This window comes from Nelumbo nucifera, chromosome 5, assembly GCF_055504915.1.
Source record: "Nelumbo nucifera cultivar China Antique chromosome 5, China Antique-T2T, whole genome shotgun sequence".
Lineage (NCBI taxonomy): Eukaryota > Viridiplantae > Streptophyta > Magnoliopsida > Proteales > Nelumbonaceae > Nelumbo > Nelumbo nucifera.
This window is the reverse complement of record NC_142653.1, coordinates 26,342,509-26,363,529: the sequence shown is the minus strand read 5'-3', so window position 1 is coordinate 26,363,529 and position 21,021 is coordinate 26,342,509. Positions and strand designations below refer to the sequence as shown.

Genomic DNA, 21,021 nt, shown 5'->3' with positions numbered 1-21,021 from the left:
AATGAAGAAAAGAAGCTTGGAGCTTCAATATAGACATAGAGTCTAAAATTTGTGAAATTAAAAATAAAATTAATAACATGAAAGAAATACAAAATATCTAACTATTTCTTCAAATTGATAAGAGTATATTCAATAAGGATAATATATTAATAAAGTCAAAATATAGTAAAACATCATAAAATTGTGCCCCATATCATTTATTCTTTTTTCAAAGAAACTTTGTTCTAGTGATCATAGATTGTCAGCCTATGTCTCAAAAACCACCGGCATATATTTTTACTAACGATTAATAACTATTAACATATGCTTACACAACTGAGCCAACATTGAGTTTTTTTTATTTTAATATTGAAAATGAACAGTATGAGGCACCCTTATATTTCATGCTACAAGTTAGCCTAATTCTTATGCCATGAACCCATTTTTCGTTCTAAATTGAATGAAGCCCGTGGCAATAATTTTGTAACCAAATTATCTCACATGACTTGTTCTTGCTCTTGCCCATAATGAATAAGAATTGAAAGAATGAGACTCGCATCAATAAACCAAACATTGCTTAAGACTTTCAAGAAGATGGCAAGATGGTCACTTGTGAAACGTTTTTCTTGTACTACATAAATACCATAAACATGAAATATTATGTTACTTTTTTATTATATAGAAAAGGTTCGATTATGATACCAAAATACATCATATATAAAAAATTTGTGACAAACCAACTAGTATCATAAACTCATTAACCAATCAAATGGTATTTACCAAAATTCATGGGTGGGCTTTGATTGATTAAAGCTCTTCCAATACCATATCTTTCCGGCATCATAAATTTTCCTTGGTAAAGGAAGAGAAACCTAGCATAGTAAAGCTCTACCCCATGAGTCCATAGCATAAATAAAGTCTAAATCGCAAGGAAGCCCATAAATAAACTCGAAAAAAGAAACCCAATTGACTGAAATTTGCCATCCAATCCAACACTTGGTTGCCTTCTCTCCACATTTGCGAATAGGCCACACACAATAACGTACTTTATCCAATTCCTTTGCACCTACTTTATCAATTAGAACTCAACTTGTATAATCCCTTGCTATACATCCAAATGAATTCAGTCCATTTTCTTTCCTAGATTCTATTTGACCCATTGATTTGGCCTTCTTAGGTTCTCCCTTTGGGCGTCTAGAATTTTTTGTGATATTATTTGTCAAATGCCATAGCGGCAATTTCTACAATCTTCCCCAAATTCACATGCTTATTTTGGTAAACTTTGTTGCGCCTATTTTTTATAAGTACCAACACATGGTAGCTTAATTTTTCCTATGACCTAGGCCTAACTGTATGTATTTTCTTTTCCTATGCTCTACATCATCGTCAGTAGATAGTCTCTTCATTGTCCATCGGGATATAAGTAGTTTCCTTAATTAGGCCCCAAACTTGTATTGTGGATTGTTTATAGATAAAAGATCTATATTAACCACTAGAAAAATGTAACAAAGTCTTTTACATCTAGTATCCCTGGGGAATAATCACCAAGAGAAAAGTAGTCATGCGAAGAGCTTTTTGGCCCAATTGGCCACTAAATGTGCTATGACATTATATTGTCTATTTACAAAACAAAAAGGACATCGAGCTGAACTTTGATAATAGAAGTTTGGTCTTGGACAAAAGCTAGAGGCAAGACCAAGGTAAAGAACTTTTAGACTGGAAAGCTTGAACCACCGATAGGGATATGAAGAAATCAAGATATGTTGTTTCTGCAATTGAAGCACATAATAGATTCCTTGATTGATGGCAAACAATTCAGTTTCTTCAATAGATCCCAATAGGGGTGCAACTTGGGCAGGCCCAATCTAAGCCCGAACCGGCCCAACCTAAAATTTTGCATGAGCTAGGTTTGGATTTTTTATCTTCAAGCTGGATTTGGGCCCAAGAAGTTGGGCTTTTTCTTTTTCAAGCCAGGCTTGGGCCTACCCCAATTGTACATATGTATATGTATGTATGTATGTATGTATATATATATAGAGAGAGAGAGAGATAGAGAAAGAGAGAGAGAGGGTTCATTGACCAACCTGAGTGCATCAAATTATAGTGTGGGTTGGGGTCCGATTGGGAAGATCAGGCTTGGCCTCGGGCTCGAACCTTAAGTCCAAATTTTAAGGTCGTGCCTGGGTTGACCATAAGCCCAACCCAATCTGCCCGACTTGCATCCCCTAGATCCCAAATTTGTAGCTTTACCCCTAACAATACCTAAACAAGATAAGTTAACTAAAAGACAAATTATTTCAAAAATAAATAAAGATGATCCTAGACTACCATCATAAAAATGATAAAAATAGTAAGATTGTTCATCTCTAGGGGAAATTTCTGTCATAAAATAACAAGACTCATAGAAACATTTAAAGGTAGTGAAATTTGTGCAAAAGAGAATGTTTTCATTAATAACTAATGTGAGGAGAGAAGTTTACCCTTAAAGCATTTCTCATTTTTTGGAAAACCAAATATAATAAAGAGCAAGAGTATACCAACTTAGGACTGCCCAAGTCATATTTTTTGTGAAGCAAAGAAGAAATTAAAGCATTATAGCAATCCAACCATTAATTCTGAAAAAAAAAAAGCCTCGTCAGATTAATATTCCAAGGAGTAGCAAGCAAAATGGCTTAAGAAATAGGGCATTCAAAAAATAATGGGAAACCAGAAACAAACTCCTCACTTTGATTACATAAGCAACATTGACGATCTTGTGGGGAGGAAAAAAGATTATGTTTCATAGGAACAAAATTGTTTGCAATGCTCCATATAAAAAGTTGATATCTAGGGGTATAGGACGCTTCTAAATCCATTTAAAACATATTTTTTGGGTACCAAAAATGGGAGCTACCAAGTTCCTTTGGTGTCAGGAATAAGCTGCCTTGGTAGAGAATTTTCCTGAGGAATGCGGCAACCAGATCCAAGAGATACAAGAATCCTCATGATAGATGGGGTATTTAGGATTTAAGACACTTTCGCTAGATCCAAAGCATTATTGAGGAAGTATTGGTCCCAATTGTCATTAGAGATGATAGCCTAAATAGAAAGATCTTTGAGACTATAAGACATCGGTTGGGTTAAAAGTTTGAACCCATTATCACATTTGATCCAAAGGGACCTGGTCCATTGGATAATTAGAGTTTTTGTTAACCAAATAACCCACTTCCTTGAAAATATCATGCAATTTGGGTGCATTCAATTTCTAGAAAAAAGAACTTGAAGCACCGACAGAATAAGGCTTTGAGGTTATCTAGAATATAGTTAAGGTTATGATGTTTATTTCTAACCCAGCTAAGTGGGAATTCTAGATTTATCAAAATTGATCTTCTGTCCAAGGAGATTTTGAAACTAGGACAATGTCTTTCGAATTGTCCAACTCCTCCCTATGAGAGGAAATTTGGATTCCTTTTAATTTATTCTCTTTCTTAGCTTTATAAAGCATACATGACAGACCTTGCATATCTAAAATAAAAAGACAGGGAGACAAAGGATCTCCTGTCTCAGCCGTTTAGTGAGAGAAAAATGGCCTTTTTAAAATATCATTAATAGGGACTAAAAAGAAAACCATGGAGATACATTCATAAATGATTTGATGAAAGTCTAAAAAAACTATAGTCTAAAGAACCTTCAATAAATAGGACTACTATAGGCACATAGCCAGTTCCCCTACGGTATTGTTTAAGAAAATGGAGCATCTCATGAGTGATAATAGTATTATCCATCATTTGACGGCTAGAGACAAAAGTTGCCTGGGTTGGTCCTATACAATTATCCAAAATAGTATGGAGAGATGATTCATAATTATTTTGGCTAGGATCTTATACAACACATTCAGTAACTCTTTTGCATGAGTCATGAGATAACCACATTTCATAAAACTTAAAAGGTTTTGGATGATGAAACTTTCAAGGATTAAGACCAAGAATGATCAGATGATGATATAATCCCCAATGAGACACTAGACTAAGAGTAGCATTCAGGAAAGTGGGAATCCAATTAGGGGAAGCAAGAGCTCTATTTAAAGTTTGATTCAAACAATGCCCACTTCTTCTCTTATTTAACTAGCACAAACCCCACCTTGAATACCAATTTCTAAAAGATTAAGATCAAGAATAAGGTTCTTATATTGGCAAGAGGTTGTCCTATGAGAGGAATAAGAGGAGCTCGAGTCTAGAACTTCAACCGAGGTAGCCTCATTGAAATCACCTATTAAAACAAAAGGTAAGTTTATAGTTTCCAACCATTGTTTTCAAAGTAGATCAAAATTTACTTCTATAGACCTTAATGGATGGACCGTAAATAAAACCCAAGACCCATTGATCCAAAATAAGAGACAAAAATTTTTAGGAAAACATATCTTGTACTTACCACAAAAGAGTCACTTGGAGCTTAGTTTTCCAAATCACAATTAATCCTCTGATCCGACCTTCAGGGGGAATTAAATAAGAATTAGAATACTTGATGTCAGTGAAGCAAATCCCCAAGTCCTTGAACTGCCTTAGTACGAGCAACCCTATGGCAATTCTAACTCAATAACAACATTAGTGGTGGTGTGGCTGTTAAGGACTAGCCACCACAGCCCTTTTGAATAAAAAGTGCAGGGAAAACAAGAAAAAGGCACATATCGGCTTTGTTTGCCCAATATATTGAAAATCTATGTCATCCATATTTTGAGCAGGAATCTCTATCAGTTTAGTGGATTCAGTCTCTATACGGTTAAACAAAATAACCCTATCTATAGGAGAATGGTCCATTGAGGATTTTGGACGATCGAAAATAGGCAAGTCTGGCTTGTTAGAAAACTTCAAGTCCAAGAAGAAAATCTAAGCGAGCTCTTTTTTGTCGATAGGATAAGTAAGTACCCAGAGTGTTCTAGAAAAGGAGATGATAAAGCATACACTGGGTCTGTAATGCAAACCAATAAGTCTCATGGGAGATTTTGATAAGAGGATTCACATTACCAAACTCTAAAGTTGAATTTGGTTAGTTAGATGGCAAAAGAGCTAGACCATTATCAAAACTATCTGGAGGCTGGTTTGGTTGGTTAGTCGGTTCAAGGATAAGCAAATTAGAGGCTAGATTAGGATGGTTCTCTAGTGGAGTTGGGATATGAACAAAATCCCTGAAACTTAAGTGCTTCCAATTTCAACGCATGTTAAGCTCAACCCTTAGCTAAGTCCCTAGATTGCTCATGACTCTACGGTTGAAAAACTTATCAAACAAATGACCATTTGTGTAGGGAAGAGGTTGGGAGCACTGATGAAAAACATAGCCTACCCTTCCACACAGATAACAAACCCAAGGCAAGTCTTCATAACAAAAAATAACATGATTTTGTGTGCTAAAAAAACACCCAATTTTAAGGCGCTCCTCAATAGAAATACACACATTTACTTGAATATAATTTTGGATCACATAGAAAGGGTGGGCTGGTCCTATTCTTTCTATGATTGATCTCCCTATATCTTCTGATAGGATTTCAAATGGGAGATCATGAAGTTGGATCCAAACTTAATGCAAGTTCCAGTCATATTGAGGTACCTAGGATCCACGGTTTTAATATTATCCTTTGGCCATTCAACAACCAAGTGCCATGATGGCAAATCCTAAAAAAGTCATCTTCATATCTAAACCTAAGGCAAAAATGACTTCGTTGAAAGGGAGCTATTAAAAGTATGTTAGGGCTGAGGTTCCATAAGTTATATAGACCTTGCTTGAAATCCGCAAATTGATCAATTAGGCGAGGAAAAAGTGTGCATATAAAAGAGAACTGCCATTGTTCATGCAGATTGGGAGGAATATGGGGTTGAAGATCAACTACGTCAACAAAAGCTTGATTAACCCCTTGGAGCATGTAATAGAAAGCTTCGTTAAGAGCATTAATATCATCCATGGATAGGGGAAGAGAAAAGAGCAGGACACAAAAGAAGAAAGGAAATGAGTAGAGAGGTTTTGTATATCATTGATATCTTCATTTCTTTTTACTAGTAAACATGTACGTGCATTTGCACATGACAATATCCTTAAGACAAAACTATTTATAATTTATGGACAGTTTCTGAATAGTTATAAGTGGGCAGTTTCTAAAGTGAGAGTAAAGGACATACGTACCCTCTTTATGCCCGTTGTATGCTTAGGCAAAGGGATAGAAAGCGTCCAATGAAAATTCCATAAAAAAGGGGCATTTGCTCCTTTATAGGTAGTATAAATGGATAATCGGACCCAAGTCCAACCATAAATCATGGAGGAGGAATTTTCTCCATTTCCTAGCTCCTAACACATTCTTTTCATTTTTTGTATGTCCTTTGCGCCAAATATTCCTTTCCACACCCACGAGGCATTACTCGTGGGTCTAATATTCCAATAATTCTTATTTTTGACATATTGCTTTACTTTTTTAGGTCACTTACCAACCAATAGTTGTTTTACATATGTGGCATTTTGGAAGTCTTTCCATGTGTTGTTTTGGGCTTCGATGGAAGACTGTAAATTGGTCATTTTCTATTTAGTAGCAAAAAAAAGGGAAGACACCCAAAAAGACTTTAAAAGACTGAAATTCATGAAGGAAGCTTTAAATAAAGCTTTTGAGTTTTTTCACATGATAAATAGCCTTTAGATGTATTTTTTGGAACCCACTATATCAAACCACTTACCAAATTATCTTTATCTTTAAAATCAATACCCCACAACTCGGTAAGTCTTTGGTTGGAAGATCTTTCTAAAAAGATTTGACAAATGCTACCATGATTATTTAGGCATACCTTTTAGTTTCTATCTACTAAGGTTATCAATGGGTCAGAACTGTCCCACTAAACCGAATTAACCAAACTAATTTTTGTCAGGTTTGGATCTACGATTTTATCACAAATAATAATTCGGTTCAGACCACTTATTTTTATTTATTACCAAGTTAAGGCCTAAACTGATTATATAATTAATAGTATATACATGTGTCTTGGTCTTCTTTAATATTTGTTATACTTTATGTCTAAAATGGCAAATTTTATGAACAACATATAAGATCATTTTGGTTGAAACATTTATTTTATGGCCATATAAGATTCTTGGTATTTTAATTTTATTTTTATTAAAGCTTATCTATACCATATAAAGTTAATACTTATCTAGTTTTTGTGCATGTCAAAGTTAAATTTAACCATATAACATTAACTTAGGGTTCGCTTGGTTCATAGTCAAAATTGGAATTGGGATTAGAATTTGAATCTTTCGGAATCAGAATTTGAATGGTATATTCCCCTTACTTGTTTGGTTCATATTGGAATCAGAAAATGGGATCAGAATTAGATGGAATATGGATTCTCATTCCCATGGGAAGGGAGATGGCCCATTCCCTCAAATAGGGGAATGCCATTCCACTAGTATCCAATAATGGAAATGAGATTCCGATTCCGCCCAACGAAAAGTTGAAATCAAAATGAATCAGTCTGATTCCAATTCTAGACCCCTATTCCCTCACTAGCCAAATGGACCCTTATATCTTCATCCTTTACTTGTACACATGCATGGCATGTGACCTTACACTAGTATTATCAAAAGGAAAATTACAACAAAAAAAGAAAAAGAGAAGATACCGTGTATTTACACTTTCATAAATCAACACTCAAGTATAGTGTCACTAACCAATGTTATAATGAGTGGTAAAATTACCAAAATGCCTATTCACAATTTAGTAGGTTGATATATGTTTTTCAATGCAGAAAGGTTGATGCACATTACTTAAATGCTTAATTCAATTTTGAAAATGAAAATATGAATGTAAGGGTTGACAACTAGGGTTTTAGGCACTCAATAGTGGAGAGGGCAAAACATTCTCATAAAATATGTGAAGGCTAACTTTGGAAGTTTGAAATGCTTCAAGGCATACATGACATTACATGCTCTAGAAAAATGATGAAATGCCAATGGCTGGTCTTGAGTGTTGATTTTCGAAAGTACAGGACACCTAATTGTTGTAATCGAAATTTGAGGCCTTTAAGTGTTACTACTCCGAAGTACAAGGTAGGGGTGCAAGTCTGACGGGTTGGTTTGGGTTTTAGCTTAACCCAAGCCCAACCCCAAAAAATTGGACCTAAAGCCCAAGTTTGGCCCAAACCCAAGGTCAAGCCCGAACTATTCAGCCCCAAGCCTAGCCTGCAATAAAATTTGGTGCATTTGGGTTGGGCTCAAACATGGGCTAAGCTTGAGTTGGGCTTGGGTTGGTCAATTAACCCACACTAAATATTGATATACATTCGTGTGTATATGTATACATGCATTCATATATGTATAATTTATTAAAAAATATGCATATGTGCATAGGGGTGGCAATTTTTCAACCCAACCCAACCATTAATTGGTGGGTTGGGTTGTATCCATTTAGTCCCGGGTCTGGTGGGTTGGGCAACCCAACAAGGGAGAGGCTTAATGGTTTGGGTGGGTTGGGTCATGGTTATCCAACAGATAACCCATTAGCCTCTTCATATTTCCATGGCACTCTCTTTATCGGTCACCTCATTCGTCTTTTCTAGTAGACAAATACCAACGTTTTAAAAAACAACCCGGAAATAGAACCGTTCTGGCCACCGGTTTCCGGTTTGAACGGACAGCCCATTCTATCAAACAAATTAAAAAATAAAAAATAATTAAAAATAAAAAACGGTCAAAAAACATTGAATGGGTTGATGAGTTGATGGTTCAACCATTCGGGTCAATGGGTTGTTGACTTTTTCAACGGCTTTTGGCCAAAAACCGGGTTTGGGGTAAAACGAAACTGCTTGCTTGGACGGTTCCCAAGCCAAACGGTCCAACCGTCTGAGTCAATGACGGTTTGAAATGGGAGAAAAGAAATCATCAATGTTTTTCGAACCGCCGTTAACCTGGACAATCAGATCGTTCAGCCTGGGAACTATCCAGGCAAACGGTTTTGTTTTACCCCAAACCCAGTTTTGGCCAAAAACTATTGAAAAAGTCAACAACTTGTTGACCCGAGCGATCGAACTGCCGACCTGTTCAATGGTTTTGACCATTTTTTATTTTTTATTTTTAACTATTTATTTATTTATTTATTTATTTTTTTTTATTTATTTGTCAAAACGAACCGTCTGTTTAAACCGAATAATCGGATTGTTGACCCAAAAATCAGTGACCAAAACGATTCCATTTCCAAATTATTTTTTAAAACATTGTTTTCTCCTATTATTTATAATTATAAATGGTGATCAAATCGATTAAGGAATCAATAGCTCTCTCGAAGTGGTAGGAAACAACATCAAAAGTTCTTAGTGGATGCTCAACAAATCGAAAAATCACATTCACTTCTTAGTAAGATGCTCAACAAACCAAAAAATTAGAGGGCGCAGAGATGAATTCAAGGGGTTGGGCTGGGTGTTGTAATTGTATGCATTGGGAATGATGAGGTACATGAGCTCCCACTCCAACGTCATTGCCAATTGCGATGAAATACTCAATGTGAGCCCCTTCACCTATATAAATCTGTTTCTCCATATTCATGTTTTTGTTTTTTGTGTTCTTTTTCGTTATTTTTCTATAATTTCTCCTTTCTTAATTTTTTATGTTTTCTATAATTTTTGTTATATTATTTTATATTTTTGTTATTTTATGTAATTTCTACTTTCTTTTTTTTTGTAAATGGTTTTCTACAGTTTCTATGTTGTAATTTTCACAATAATACTGTTTTCCAAGGTTTTCGAACCGTTGTTGATCCAGACGGTCGGACCATTTGGCCCGGAAATTGTCTAAGCAAGTGGTTTCGTTTTACCCCAAACCCAATTTTTGGCCAAAAACCATTGAAAAAGTCAACAACCTATTGACTCGGGCGATCAAACCATCGACCCGTCAACCTGTTCAACGGTTTTTGATTAGTTTTTTTATTTTTCATTTTTTTAATTTGTTTGTCAGAATGGGCCGTCAACCCAGAAATCGGTGGCTAAAACGGTTCTGTTTCTAGGTCGTTTTTTAAAATGTTGGTTTTTTCACATGTATAGAAAGGACAAAATGAAAGTTGCATTTTCTATTTTTTCAACTTTTCATGTAATTTCTATTAATTTTATGCATTTTTTGTTTTGTTTAATTTCTATTTTATTTCCTATAATTTCTACCATTTTATGTAATTTTCATTATTTTATCTAAATGGGTTGGATTGGGTTGGGTTGGGTTCAGGTGTGTTTGGGTTGAACCCAACCCATTTAATTCTATCTAATTGGGTCATTAATGGATTGGCGGATTAGATGGGTTAGGTTGAAACTCAATCTAAACCGAACCAAACCCAACCCGCCCAATTGCCACCTTTGTATATGCATATGTATCCTTGCAAATGTGTCTACATATGCATGTATACATGTATATAATCAGGCTAAGCTTACGTTGGGATAAGGTCGGGCTGGTCTTAGGCCATGTTCAGGCTTCCTAAGGGCTAGGCTTGAGCCTAATTTGAAAATTTTAAAAGCTCAAACTTTTGGACCCAAGCCCAACCCGAGAAGCAACATTTTAAGCCCATCTTGTGTAAAATTGCGGGGTCTTTCCAGGCTCAAGTTGGGCCTACCCAAGTTACACCCCTACTACAAGGTGAAGTTCCAACTTCCAAGTAGAGGTGCAACTTGGGCAAGCTAAAGTTGGGGTTTCGTCAAAATTTGGATACGCCTGGCCTGAAAACCCAAACTCAATGCAGTGTAATATTAGACTTGCACCCCTACTTCCAAGTTATTTTCATTGGCAAGTATAGATGCCAAGTATAGTCAAGTCTAGTCAGGTCATACCCAACTGCCTTATTAAAAATTGATTTGGTTTGGTTATCTCCCTTCCTAATTAATAATTGGTTTGGGATTGAAACATCTGTCTTGAACCAAACTCAACTTGATAACTTCAATTATTAAGGTGGTGTTTGGCTTTATTTCCAGAAAAATGACAATGCAATGGTTTGGTGTTTTTTTCTAGAAAATGATAATTTGTAGATGTATTTGATTCTATTGTCGTTTTCCGAGAAAGTGGTGCCACGTTGGAGCATGTTAGTGATAATACATTGCAATGTTCTTGAGAAAGCAAAAAAATGTCAGAAATTATGTTTCTCAAAATGTTTTTTTTTTTGTCCAGAATGGGGTGATTTTTTTTTCTTTTTCTTGAAAAAATTGATGAACCAATCAGCATATTACAAATTTACAATGCACTTTCTGCCATTCTTGAAAATATCTAATGCGGCTCCAATGTGATACCACTTTTCTTGTAAAACAACAATGAAACCAAATAAAATCGGATTTGCTCCTCACACATTTGGTCTTCACAACCCTTGCATCTGCTGTGCACTGGGAACGTTTTTTCATGAATAAAACATATAAGTACGGAGATGTTAAAGATGCGTGTGGCAGCAAAAGTTGTGAGGACTGATTTTGTTAAGAGAAATTCAGAACTCCCAAACAGCTACATCGTCTGCTACTGTTGGAGCTGCAATAAAACCTGCATCAGACCCTGCAACCCATGGCGTGGTGGCATTGATGGACTGCTACCAGTAAGCTGGGATTTCGGAAACTCCTTGATCTATACTGGAGGCCAATGCAAGATTGGAGCTGCAAAGATGGACTGTTGCCGGAGGTAAGGTGGGATTTGGCCGGAATTCCTGCAGAGTTAAAAGCTACGGCAACGGATCTGGTAGCAGCAGCCATGAAAGTTCTAGCAAATGTCCCAACGACAACGACAACTGTTATTGGGTTTATCACTTGGAACATCTTCTTCCCCTTCCAACCTTGTCAAAGCTTCCATGGGCTCATTTTCCCTCTTCTAAGAAAAGTAGCGACGTCTCTCTTAGCATCAGCGACTGTGCTCACCTTGAACGTTGAAATCTTCCCCGTAGCCCTTAGTATTCTTGACTGCACACCCCCTGTGTTCCGACCAGGTGACTCCCGTCTTTGAGGCCGCCCCTATTCCTTCCTCTTCATCCTCCACTACCATCCATCGAAGCTTTCTAGCCAGTCTAGCAAACAATGAATCTGATCCTTATGACTTTTGCAGCCAGGGCCTCGAGGATCTCGTGTGCTGCCTCAACGTCCCCCCATTTCAAGTTTTCTTCTACAACTTCGGTGAAACCCCACTGTTTCAGAGGTTCCGATGACTTTTACAGTCAGATTTTCTTCTATAACTCCATTATTTCGACAGTTACAGCGGTTCCAATGGTAACAACGAAGGAAATAAGGAGAGGTGGAGAACCAGTGGAGGTTAACACACATCTGTTAAAAGACTTTAACGATTAAGAAGGATTAGTTAATTATCAAAAACAATAGGGATAGCACCAGTCAATTTTTAAACAATATTAGTACATTTAGTCAATTAGTCAATTTTCAAACGGTAGGGTATACTAGTCAATTATCTAAATCATAAGGACAGTTTAAGAAATTTACCCTTTTATATATCGGAGTTTGGCTCGGGCCTGAATGTATTTTTTGTTAATAAAGAGGTCTCGTTGGTGGGTTGTAAGTTTTCCGGTATCATGTCCTTCCGGTTAACCGTTGATATCAAAAGGAGGTAAACGAGCTTCTTCTATTCAAAAGCCGATCACTTTTACGAGCGACCCTCACTGCAAAACGGTTCCATCCAGCACTACAACTGCAACCAAGAAACTCCACCCATAAGAGATTAGTAGGAGGGTGGCGGTGCAGGAATTCGAAATTTCTTCCATGAAACCAGCTCCCAACGAGGTTGCGAAGCTAATAGGCAAAGCACTAATATCAGCTTCGAATCGTTTAAGACCAATCCGGTCATGGAACCCTTCACTTGAGCAGACACTCCACCAACTTAGTTGTCGAGACTCGCTCACCCCATCACTCGTTGCCCGAGTAATTGACCCATATCTCCTCGATCACCATTCACTTGCTGTTGGCTTCTTCAATTGGGCTTCTCAGCAACCTAGATTTTCACATACGTCTGTTACCTATCAATCTCTCCTCAAATCACTCTCAATCTCGCGCCAATCCAATTTGGTTGAAAAATTTCTTAGACAAATCAAGGCCCAGAAAATTGTTCTTGATTCTTCAGTCTACGGCTCTCTAATTGCTTCACAGATTATTGGTAAGAAATCTCGGAGTGCTTTTGCAATATTCAATGAAGCGAATGAATTGGGTCATGAAATTGGACACAACATTTGTAACTCGCTCCTTGCCGCTCTTGCCTCCGATGGGCACATTGGTTCAGCCAAACGGATGTTTGACGAAATGTGTAACAGGGATATCCGTGTGAGTACTTTTGGGTTTGGAGTTTTTATTGGAGGGTTTTGCAAAGTCGTAGATCTAAATGAGACATTGAGTTTATTAGATAGGATTAAGTGTGGTAGATCGGAACTTAATAGGTCAACTATTGCACTTTTGATTGTTGATGGGCTTTGCCGAGTGTCTAGGATTTCGGAGGCTTTTTCAGTATTGGAGGAACTTAGGAGCAGAGAATACAAGCCTGATTTTATGGCGTATAGGGTTGTAGCCGAAGCTTTTAAGTTGGCTGGTCAACCAATAGAAGCTGAGAATGTCTTGAAGAAGAAGAGGAAGTTAGGAGTGGCGCCAAGGGCGAAGGAATATAGGGAATTCATTTTTGCTTTGATTTCTGGAAGACAGATTCAGCAAGCAAAAGATTTAGGTGAGGTGATTATAAATGGGAACTTCCCAATAGAGGATGATGTTCTTAATGCTTTGATAGGATCAGTTTCAGCCAGTGATCCTGATTCAGCAATTCTGTTTTGCAAGTTTCTCATTGAGAAAGAGAGGTTCCCTACCATTCTTACATTGAGCAATTTAAGTAGAAATCTATGTAAGAATGGCAAGATCAATGAAATGTTGGAGGTTTTTCAGATTCTGACTTCGAAGGATTACTTCTCAGATGTGGATAGTTACAATTTGATGATTTCATTTTTGTGCACAGCAGGAAGGGTGAAAGAAGCTTACAAAGTCCTTCAGGAAATGAGGAAGAAGGGATTCAGCCCCAATGTCTCTTCTTTTAATTCTCTAATGGAAGCTTGTTGTAAAGAAGACCTTCTACGCCCTGCAAAAAGGCTGTGGGATGAGATGTTTGCGAGTGGGTGTCATGGAAACCTAAAGACTTACAACACTCTTATCAGGAAGTTCTCGGAGACAGGTGAAGTTGAAGATGCTCAGCGGCTCTTTCATCACATGTTAGAGAAAGGGGTAGCTCCAGATATTATAACCTATACGTCTCTCCTCGAAGGGCTTTGCCGAGAAGCAAAAATTGAAGCTGCTTGTGAGATCTTTAACAGGTCTACTGAACGGGACATTGCACTTTCGCAAATGATATTAAGTACATTAGTCCGTTCTCTATGCAGGGAAGGTACATTCTTCATAAATGGAAACCATTTATTATGAAACATACCTTCGTATAGCTTACATTTATAGACTTTTTTGTACTTGCATTTTTTTCCAAATTATTTTTAATTTTTCTCATGAACGTTCTAGTGTTTTATAGAGCTAGATGTTCACTATCAGTTCTTATTATTTTTAAAATGTTATATCCTCCATACAGGTTATTTTTATGTGGCTTCAAAGGTAATCCATGGTCTGACGCCTGATATAGAAAATCATGACTCCCATGTGATTTTTCTAAAGTCTTTAGTGAATGCTGGAGAAATTGGGATGGCCGTTGAACATGTACAACAGATCAAGGACAATGCATCTACTTTGCAAGCAATATGCAATGAACTTGTTGCATCTCTTTCTTCTTCCTTAAGGCCAGAACCAATCCTACAGTTGCTTAGTCTAATGCAGGAAAAGGGTCTTGTTGACAAAGATGATGCTTGGATTGGTGTGCACAATAGAATGTTGGAGGATTTTAGACGAGGGCCTGTTAAATAAAATTCCACATGATCCAGTGCTCTTGTCTCAAATCTAGATGTTAGATCCTCATAAGAAGAATGATGATCAGCAAGAGGAAAAATTATTGGTTGTGACCAATTCCAGGTAACCATTTATTAATTACTAATCACATAGCTTTGTAGTGACACATAACCATACATCTTTACATGCAAGTGTTCCACCAACAGCAACAAGGCTTCTATATGATATTTTTGCAATAAAATTTGCTCCTACTTTTTTCAATGTTGATGTAAATCTTGCAACATTCCACCAGATGTAAATCTAAGAGCATGCACATTCACATATTAAGATTTTCAGTATTCTTGGAACACTGATTTTGTTCTTTGTTTTAAGCATGATAGATAATTAGTGTATATTGACATCATGGGAAGTAGCAAGAAAGATGAAAAGTTTAGGCAAATGGCCTCATATGAAGAGAATTTTGATGCATTGTATTAAATGGATAAGGAAGCAACAATCACAGGAAGAGAGAGGAATCTATGCAACCTTGACCATACCTGACAAAAAAGACAAATCAGACACCATCAGTGACTAAAGTCTAACTAGAATTTGCTCTGTTTGATTGTAGACAAGGGGAGACATGGATTTTAGTCAGGAATTTGTAGTGCTTGATGCCAATAAAACCACCAAGGCTACAAGAGCAACCAGCTTAATGGAGATTTCCCACTTTCGGGATCTAATGGAAGCTATTGGTTTTCCTTCCTGATATAATATAGTTGAATCATACCTTTAAGTTTATTGGGCATTTGGGGTTTTGGTTGTTGAATGATATGAAATATATTGGATTTATGTTCTGTTGATTTTCTAAAAAAGAAAAAAAAAAAAGAGGAACATGGATTCAATTAATCCATCTCATATTGTAATATGATTAAGGGCATGTTTGGTTTTTGGATTTTGAGAGGGGGGAAAGTTGGTCAATGGGATTTTGCAGGTATAGAAGAATGCAGTAGCTCAGAAGATCGAGAAGAGGCCTTAAAATTTGAAGTTCCAGTCAGAAGACTTGGGGTTGATTTAGGCCAAAGAAGAACTTCTGATATCAAGGTTAGGGGTGATGGTGATCCTGAGACTTTGAGGAAAGGAAAAGAAACAAGCAGGTTCCATCTTGTCCATGTGTCAAAAGTTTTCTCTCGTTTGAAAGATGGGCTTGTTGGTGCGGGTCCCACGAAAAAATTTAAGAAAGTATATAAGAAGAGAGGTTCAATAGCTAAAGGTTCAAAGACGAAGATAACTGAGCTCTGAGTTGTTAAAAGTCAAGATCTAGGAGGGAAGGTTCAGAAGACACTGGCGTCTGAGGAAGGTATGGTTCCAAGGTCAGAGACTGAGGATAAAAAGGAGGGGTGGTTAAGGCAATGTGGAAAACTCATCTATGTCTTCTTTAGCCATTGTAATTGAGAGGGGGGGGGGAGTGGGGATTAAATGTTTTGTTGACAGGGAGGTTAAGGTGGGCAAGAGTTTAGGTCTGTTCTTTTGGGGTGGAGAGGAATTCGCTAGAAGGGCTTTCGAAGTATTTGAAAAAAACAAGAGGGAGGAGAGCTTAAGGAAGATCACTGTTGGGAAAGGAGGAGAGGGATGGAATGAAGGAGATGGACAAGACAATTTTCTTGAAGAAGACATTTAAATTGCTGTGTAACGATTGGGTTTCTCCATTGTGACTTGGGTGACCAGGGCTCAAATCTTGGAAACAGCCTCTCTGTATGTGCAGGGGTAAGGCTGTCTACATCTGTCCCTTCCTAGACCCTGTATTGGCAAGAGCCTCATGCACTGTGTTGCCCTTTTGTTTTAGATATGGGATTTGTAATTTAGGCTCCGTTTGGAAGGAGTACAAATACAAATACGTAGAGTGCAAAACCTTGTATTTTGTATGTATTTGCACTGTGCATATTTGCATTTGTACTCCTTCAAAACAGAGCCTCAGGAAATCTGGATTGAAGCCTCTCTATCCTAAAAGCTATAAATATTTTGATTAGTTTTATCTTTCCTGGTAGTTAGTCCATATATTTTCTCATATCCAGGTTTATTTTCCAACGATACTACATTACAAAAGTGCCTAGGGTGCATACATTAATTTTATGTCTATGCTAACAGGTATTTTATCCTCTTTAATCCATTTGCTTCTTTCTTTATCAGCTTTAGTCACAATAGCACTAACCTTGCCAAATTCAGGTTAGAATCCTGATACAGGTTATTAAAAACCCCCATGTTTCTTGTGCATTTATTTATTTAAATGTGTTTCGATTGTCTTAGTGATTGGATAAGTAAATGTGTTTCTCTAAAAGAAAGAAAGTCCGAGCTTCTAATTACCACTGATGTGCTTCTTTAGACTATATGGAAATCAAGAAATTTTATTTTATTCGAAGAAGCTAACTCCCCTCCCCTTTTGATATGAGCTATGTTTCTAGGCAAGTGAAGATATTGATAGAGTTTGAAGCGATACTCGCCAGATTCAATATCCAGAGACAATGGCAGTTCAGTTTTCCTTTTTGCGTCCCCTCCTGTAGCAGGGGTTGGTAAAACTTAATACAGATGGAGGTTTTTTTATTCCAAGTTTGGTGTGTTTTTTGTGTCATAGCCAGATATCAAAGTGGGGAATTTTTGTGACAGCCTGCTTTGGCCCATGTTGGGCCTTAATTGTTCCACAAGCAGAAGCTATAGTGATTTTGGAAGCCTTGAATTTAGCAAGAAGACTGGGTTTTGACAGGGTGATTGTGGAATCTGATAGCAAGGTTCTGGTTACAAGCCTAGAGCTAAAAGTTTCAATTTATCCTCAGAAGTGTTCTTTCTCGTGAAGGTGAAGTGCTCTCAGTCTCCTGTTTTGTTAGCAGGAAGCTAAACATGGTGGTGCACTCTCCGGCTAGGAAAGATCTGATTGATCAAGGTTCTTTTGTCCATCCTTGCCCGGACTGGGTTGGGGCTCTAGCTAGAGCAGATTTGATTAATTTATTGTGGTTTCTCTAGTTTTTGTCTATGCTTTTTTTAGGTTGCTTTGTAAGTCTGGACCTCTGTTTCTTTGAAATGAATATTCAGGTGTTTTTAGTACCCCAAAAAAAAGGATTCGTAGGGAAGTATGGACTACTTCAAGACAGGAGGACATGATTCATTGTTTATTTTCCAAATATGTAAAAGTAAAACCAAGAGGAAATCTTCAAGATACGCTTCTATGGTTGAGATTGCTAGTCCCAAGGTACTTTTGCCATTGTAGTAGAGGTCATGTCAAATATGTATCCCAGATTTACAAGTTTATACATTTGAAGAATTTACACGTTGTAATTTACAAGTTTATAGAGGCCATGTTACAAGTTTATACATTTGAATAATTTACTCTTCACTGGGCCTGAGAGCATTCAAATTTTGACGAATGTTCAACTTCAACTCAAGTCTACCCAAGTTGCATAAGATGATTTTATATAGAACATTTACAATAAATTCAAAATGCATAATAACCCACTATCACAAATTAATATGCATAATGCATCCAAACTTAAAGAATATGTTATACATGAATGGCAAACCAATAGGTGATGGATGAGTGGTAAAACTAAGTCGTATGAAGGAACTTGGGAGTAGTTCCAATAGGTGATAAAATGAGAGAAGGTAGATTGAGATGGTTTGGTTATATGCATAGAAGAACATCTACATTAGAAACATCCATCTGTTACAAGTTGAAGGGGCTAAAAGAGATAGGGACAGACGGAAAAGGACTAGATTGGAAATGATAATAAATGATTCAAGTGCCTATAGATAATGCAAGAATGGATGTCATATGGCACTGAAGAGAAAGAAATGGAAAAATAGGATTAATGTACTCCCGCCCTCTGATAAGTGGCATATAAGGGCTAAATTTCGAAAAATACAACTAAGATCCAGTGAACAAACCCTGTGTTCCATTTGCAGAGGGGAAATCTTCACTAGTGAATACAGCTCAAGAGATCCACTAGGAGGTCAGTTCCACAGGCACGACCGCATGAGGCACCACATTTCGATTTGTTTCAAACAAGGTTTTTAAAACCGAACTAGACAACTAGCCATTCAGGGGTCTGGTTTCCGGGTCAACTGGTCTGACTGTTCAAACTGAACAGACTGCCCGTTCTGACAAAAAATAAAAAACAGCCAAAAACCACTGGACAGTTCGAACGGTTCGAATGCCTGGGTCAGTGATTTGCTGACCAAATCAACAGTTTTTTGCCAAAATGATGGTTCTGGGGCAAAATGGACAGGTTCCCGGTTTTTCGGTCCAGTTTTGAAAACCATGGCCTCATGTGATCGTTTCCAACAGTATGTTAGTTACAAACTTGTCTTGAGACCTCACTAAAAAGGAAATTACCCAATGTTGGTCCCCACCATCTGTCTAGGTCTCGAGACTTCATTCATGGACAGAAATATAGGTTTTATTTATGCTCTAAAATCGGACTTGAGGGAGACTTGAAGGTGGTTATTGATTGAGGATTGCCGGGGAATTGCAAATGACTCTGAACTGGAGATCAAATATTCTCATGTTATAGCAAAGCCAATCAACATGCCGATACAGAACTAATGTGGACCATTGGAGAAGCATTACTGAGATTTCTTCTATTTTGTAATTTTATTTTCATGTTATTGCTTTAGCCGACTCTTGGGGCTGATCTGTCCCAAAATATGTTTATTTTCCTTCTGTTACCAAAAAAATAGATGCCTTGCTAGACCATACATGCTTCCAACAGACTTTGGTGGCTGTTTTATGTATTTGGATCTTGTTTTTTTGAAAAAAAAGTAAGGTAGTATTATTTCTGAAGAAACATACAAATGGAGGAGCATACACAACATCAGATGTCCATAAACTAACTGAATTTAGAATCGGAAACATGTTCTGATTGCTAAACTCAGGAACAACTGATAACCAAGAAGCAAGTTTAGCCACAATACAATTGATCAACTCATCAGAACTTTTACAAAGATCATTAAAAATTCTATTGTTCCTCTCAGACCAAATAGTGCTGACCACTGCGGCTGGAATGGTCCTCCTAATGATTTTTCCTCTTTTTTGATAGACCCGAAATATACCAGCTGTGAAGAAGTTCCTGAATCGATCCTGGCATCACCCAGTTAATGCCCACCACATGCAAGAAGTGAGACCAAATCCTCCAACCAAAAGAGCAATGAATACATAAGTGATCCATGGACTCTTCCATTTGACCACAGATCCCACATTTTAGGTCATCCAAGGTGATTCTTCTTCTCATCAGACTGCTTTTTGTTAGACATTTCTTTAGAGTTGCAGCCCAAGCTAGGAAATTGACTTTGGAAGGGGTAAAATAAGATGCAAATGTAGGATGGAACTTCCTGTAAGTTGGGTAATGGCCTTTTTTTTTGTAAAAAATAAAAATAATTTTATGTTTTGATTTGATTCAACATTCTGTACGACTTGGGATACGATTATAAGCTTTAAAACATTTAAAGGCATGTTTGCTTTTGTGTCTAACAAACAGTTAGGCTCAGTTTGAAAAGAGTACAAATAAATACAGTATAAACACATACAAAATACAATATTTTATACTCCAAACTGAGCCTTAATAATGTTGGTTGTCCAACTAATTGGATGTGTACCAACTCATTCAAAAGTTTGGGTCATCAGAGAATCTAGCCAGGTGGTGATTTGCCATGACATGCACTTGCAAACATGTAATTTCTTGTCTCGTCTGTGCATAATTTGGATCTTGAGCAAGCAATGCCTGTTCATGCATCATAGGCTCCAACAATAACACAATCTTGTTATATATGCACGTTATTGCCCAAACACAATCTAGTTATCTCCTGTTAAGCTGTTTCTGAGTTCAATACTTAGAGAAGAAAACTACGATCGATCTCTTTTTTTTTTTTTTTGTATAAGTAAGGATGAATGGTGAAAAATGTACGAGTGCTGTGAGTGTAGTCATATAAATTTGTGTATTGTAAATTGCAAAGAGTTTGGTTAAGAGAGTATTGTAATTGTAAATTGTAAATTTGCTCAATTCAGGACATTGGTGTAGGGTACTGTTGAACTTGAGATGGTTCTAGTTGCTCGCGCTCTCAACACTCAACAGTGTGCAGTATGCTTCGTGGTAATTGCTTAAATTAACCACTGTCGTAGCGGAATTTGGTGAAACAG

General features: G+C 37.1%; 1 protein-coding gene across 2 annotated transcripts; it reads left to right on the top strand.

The window, feature by feature from the left end:
• The first annotated feature begins 11,207 nt into the window (after positions 1-11,207).
• On the top strand, positions 11,208-20,957 carry LOC104607508 (Tetratricopeptide repeat (TPR)-like superfamily protein). Of its 2 annotated transcripts, XM_088889075.1 has the most exons (4): positions 11,209-11,926; positions 12,043-14,358; positions 14,551-14,984; positions 17,300-18,211. In XM_088889075.1, the coding sequence occupies exons 2-3, from the start codon at positions 12,705-12,707 to the stop codon at positions 14,877-14,879; spliced, it is 1,983 nt and encodes a 660-aa protein (XP_088745201.1). In that variant the 5' UTR covers positions 11,209-11,926; positions 12,043-12,704; the 3' UTR covers positions 14,880-14,984; positions 17,300-18,211. The 2 variants fall into 2 exon arrangements, with proteins under 2 accessions (XP_088745202.1, XP_088745201.1); XM_088889076.1 differs by lacking the exon at positions 17,300-18,211 and adding an exon at positions 19,925-20,957 and having other exon boundaries at positions 11,208-14,358.
• Positions 20,958-21,021: the final 64 nt, after the last annotated feature.

Bases quoted from the DNA above. Each gene is read 5' to 3' on its own strand.
- LOC104607508 (XM_088889076.1), top strand. From the start codon at position 12,705: ATGAAACCAGCTCCCAACGAGGTTGCGAAGCTAATAGGCAAAGCACTA. The intron at 14,359-14,550 runs GTACATTCTTCA...TCCTCCATACAG, and splicing joins CCGTTCTCTATGCAGGGAAG to GTTATTTTTATGTGGCTTCA.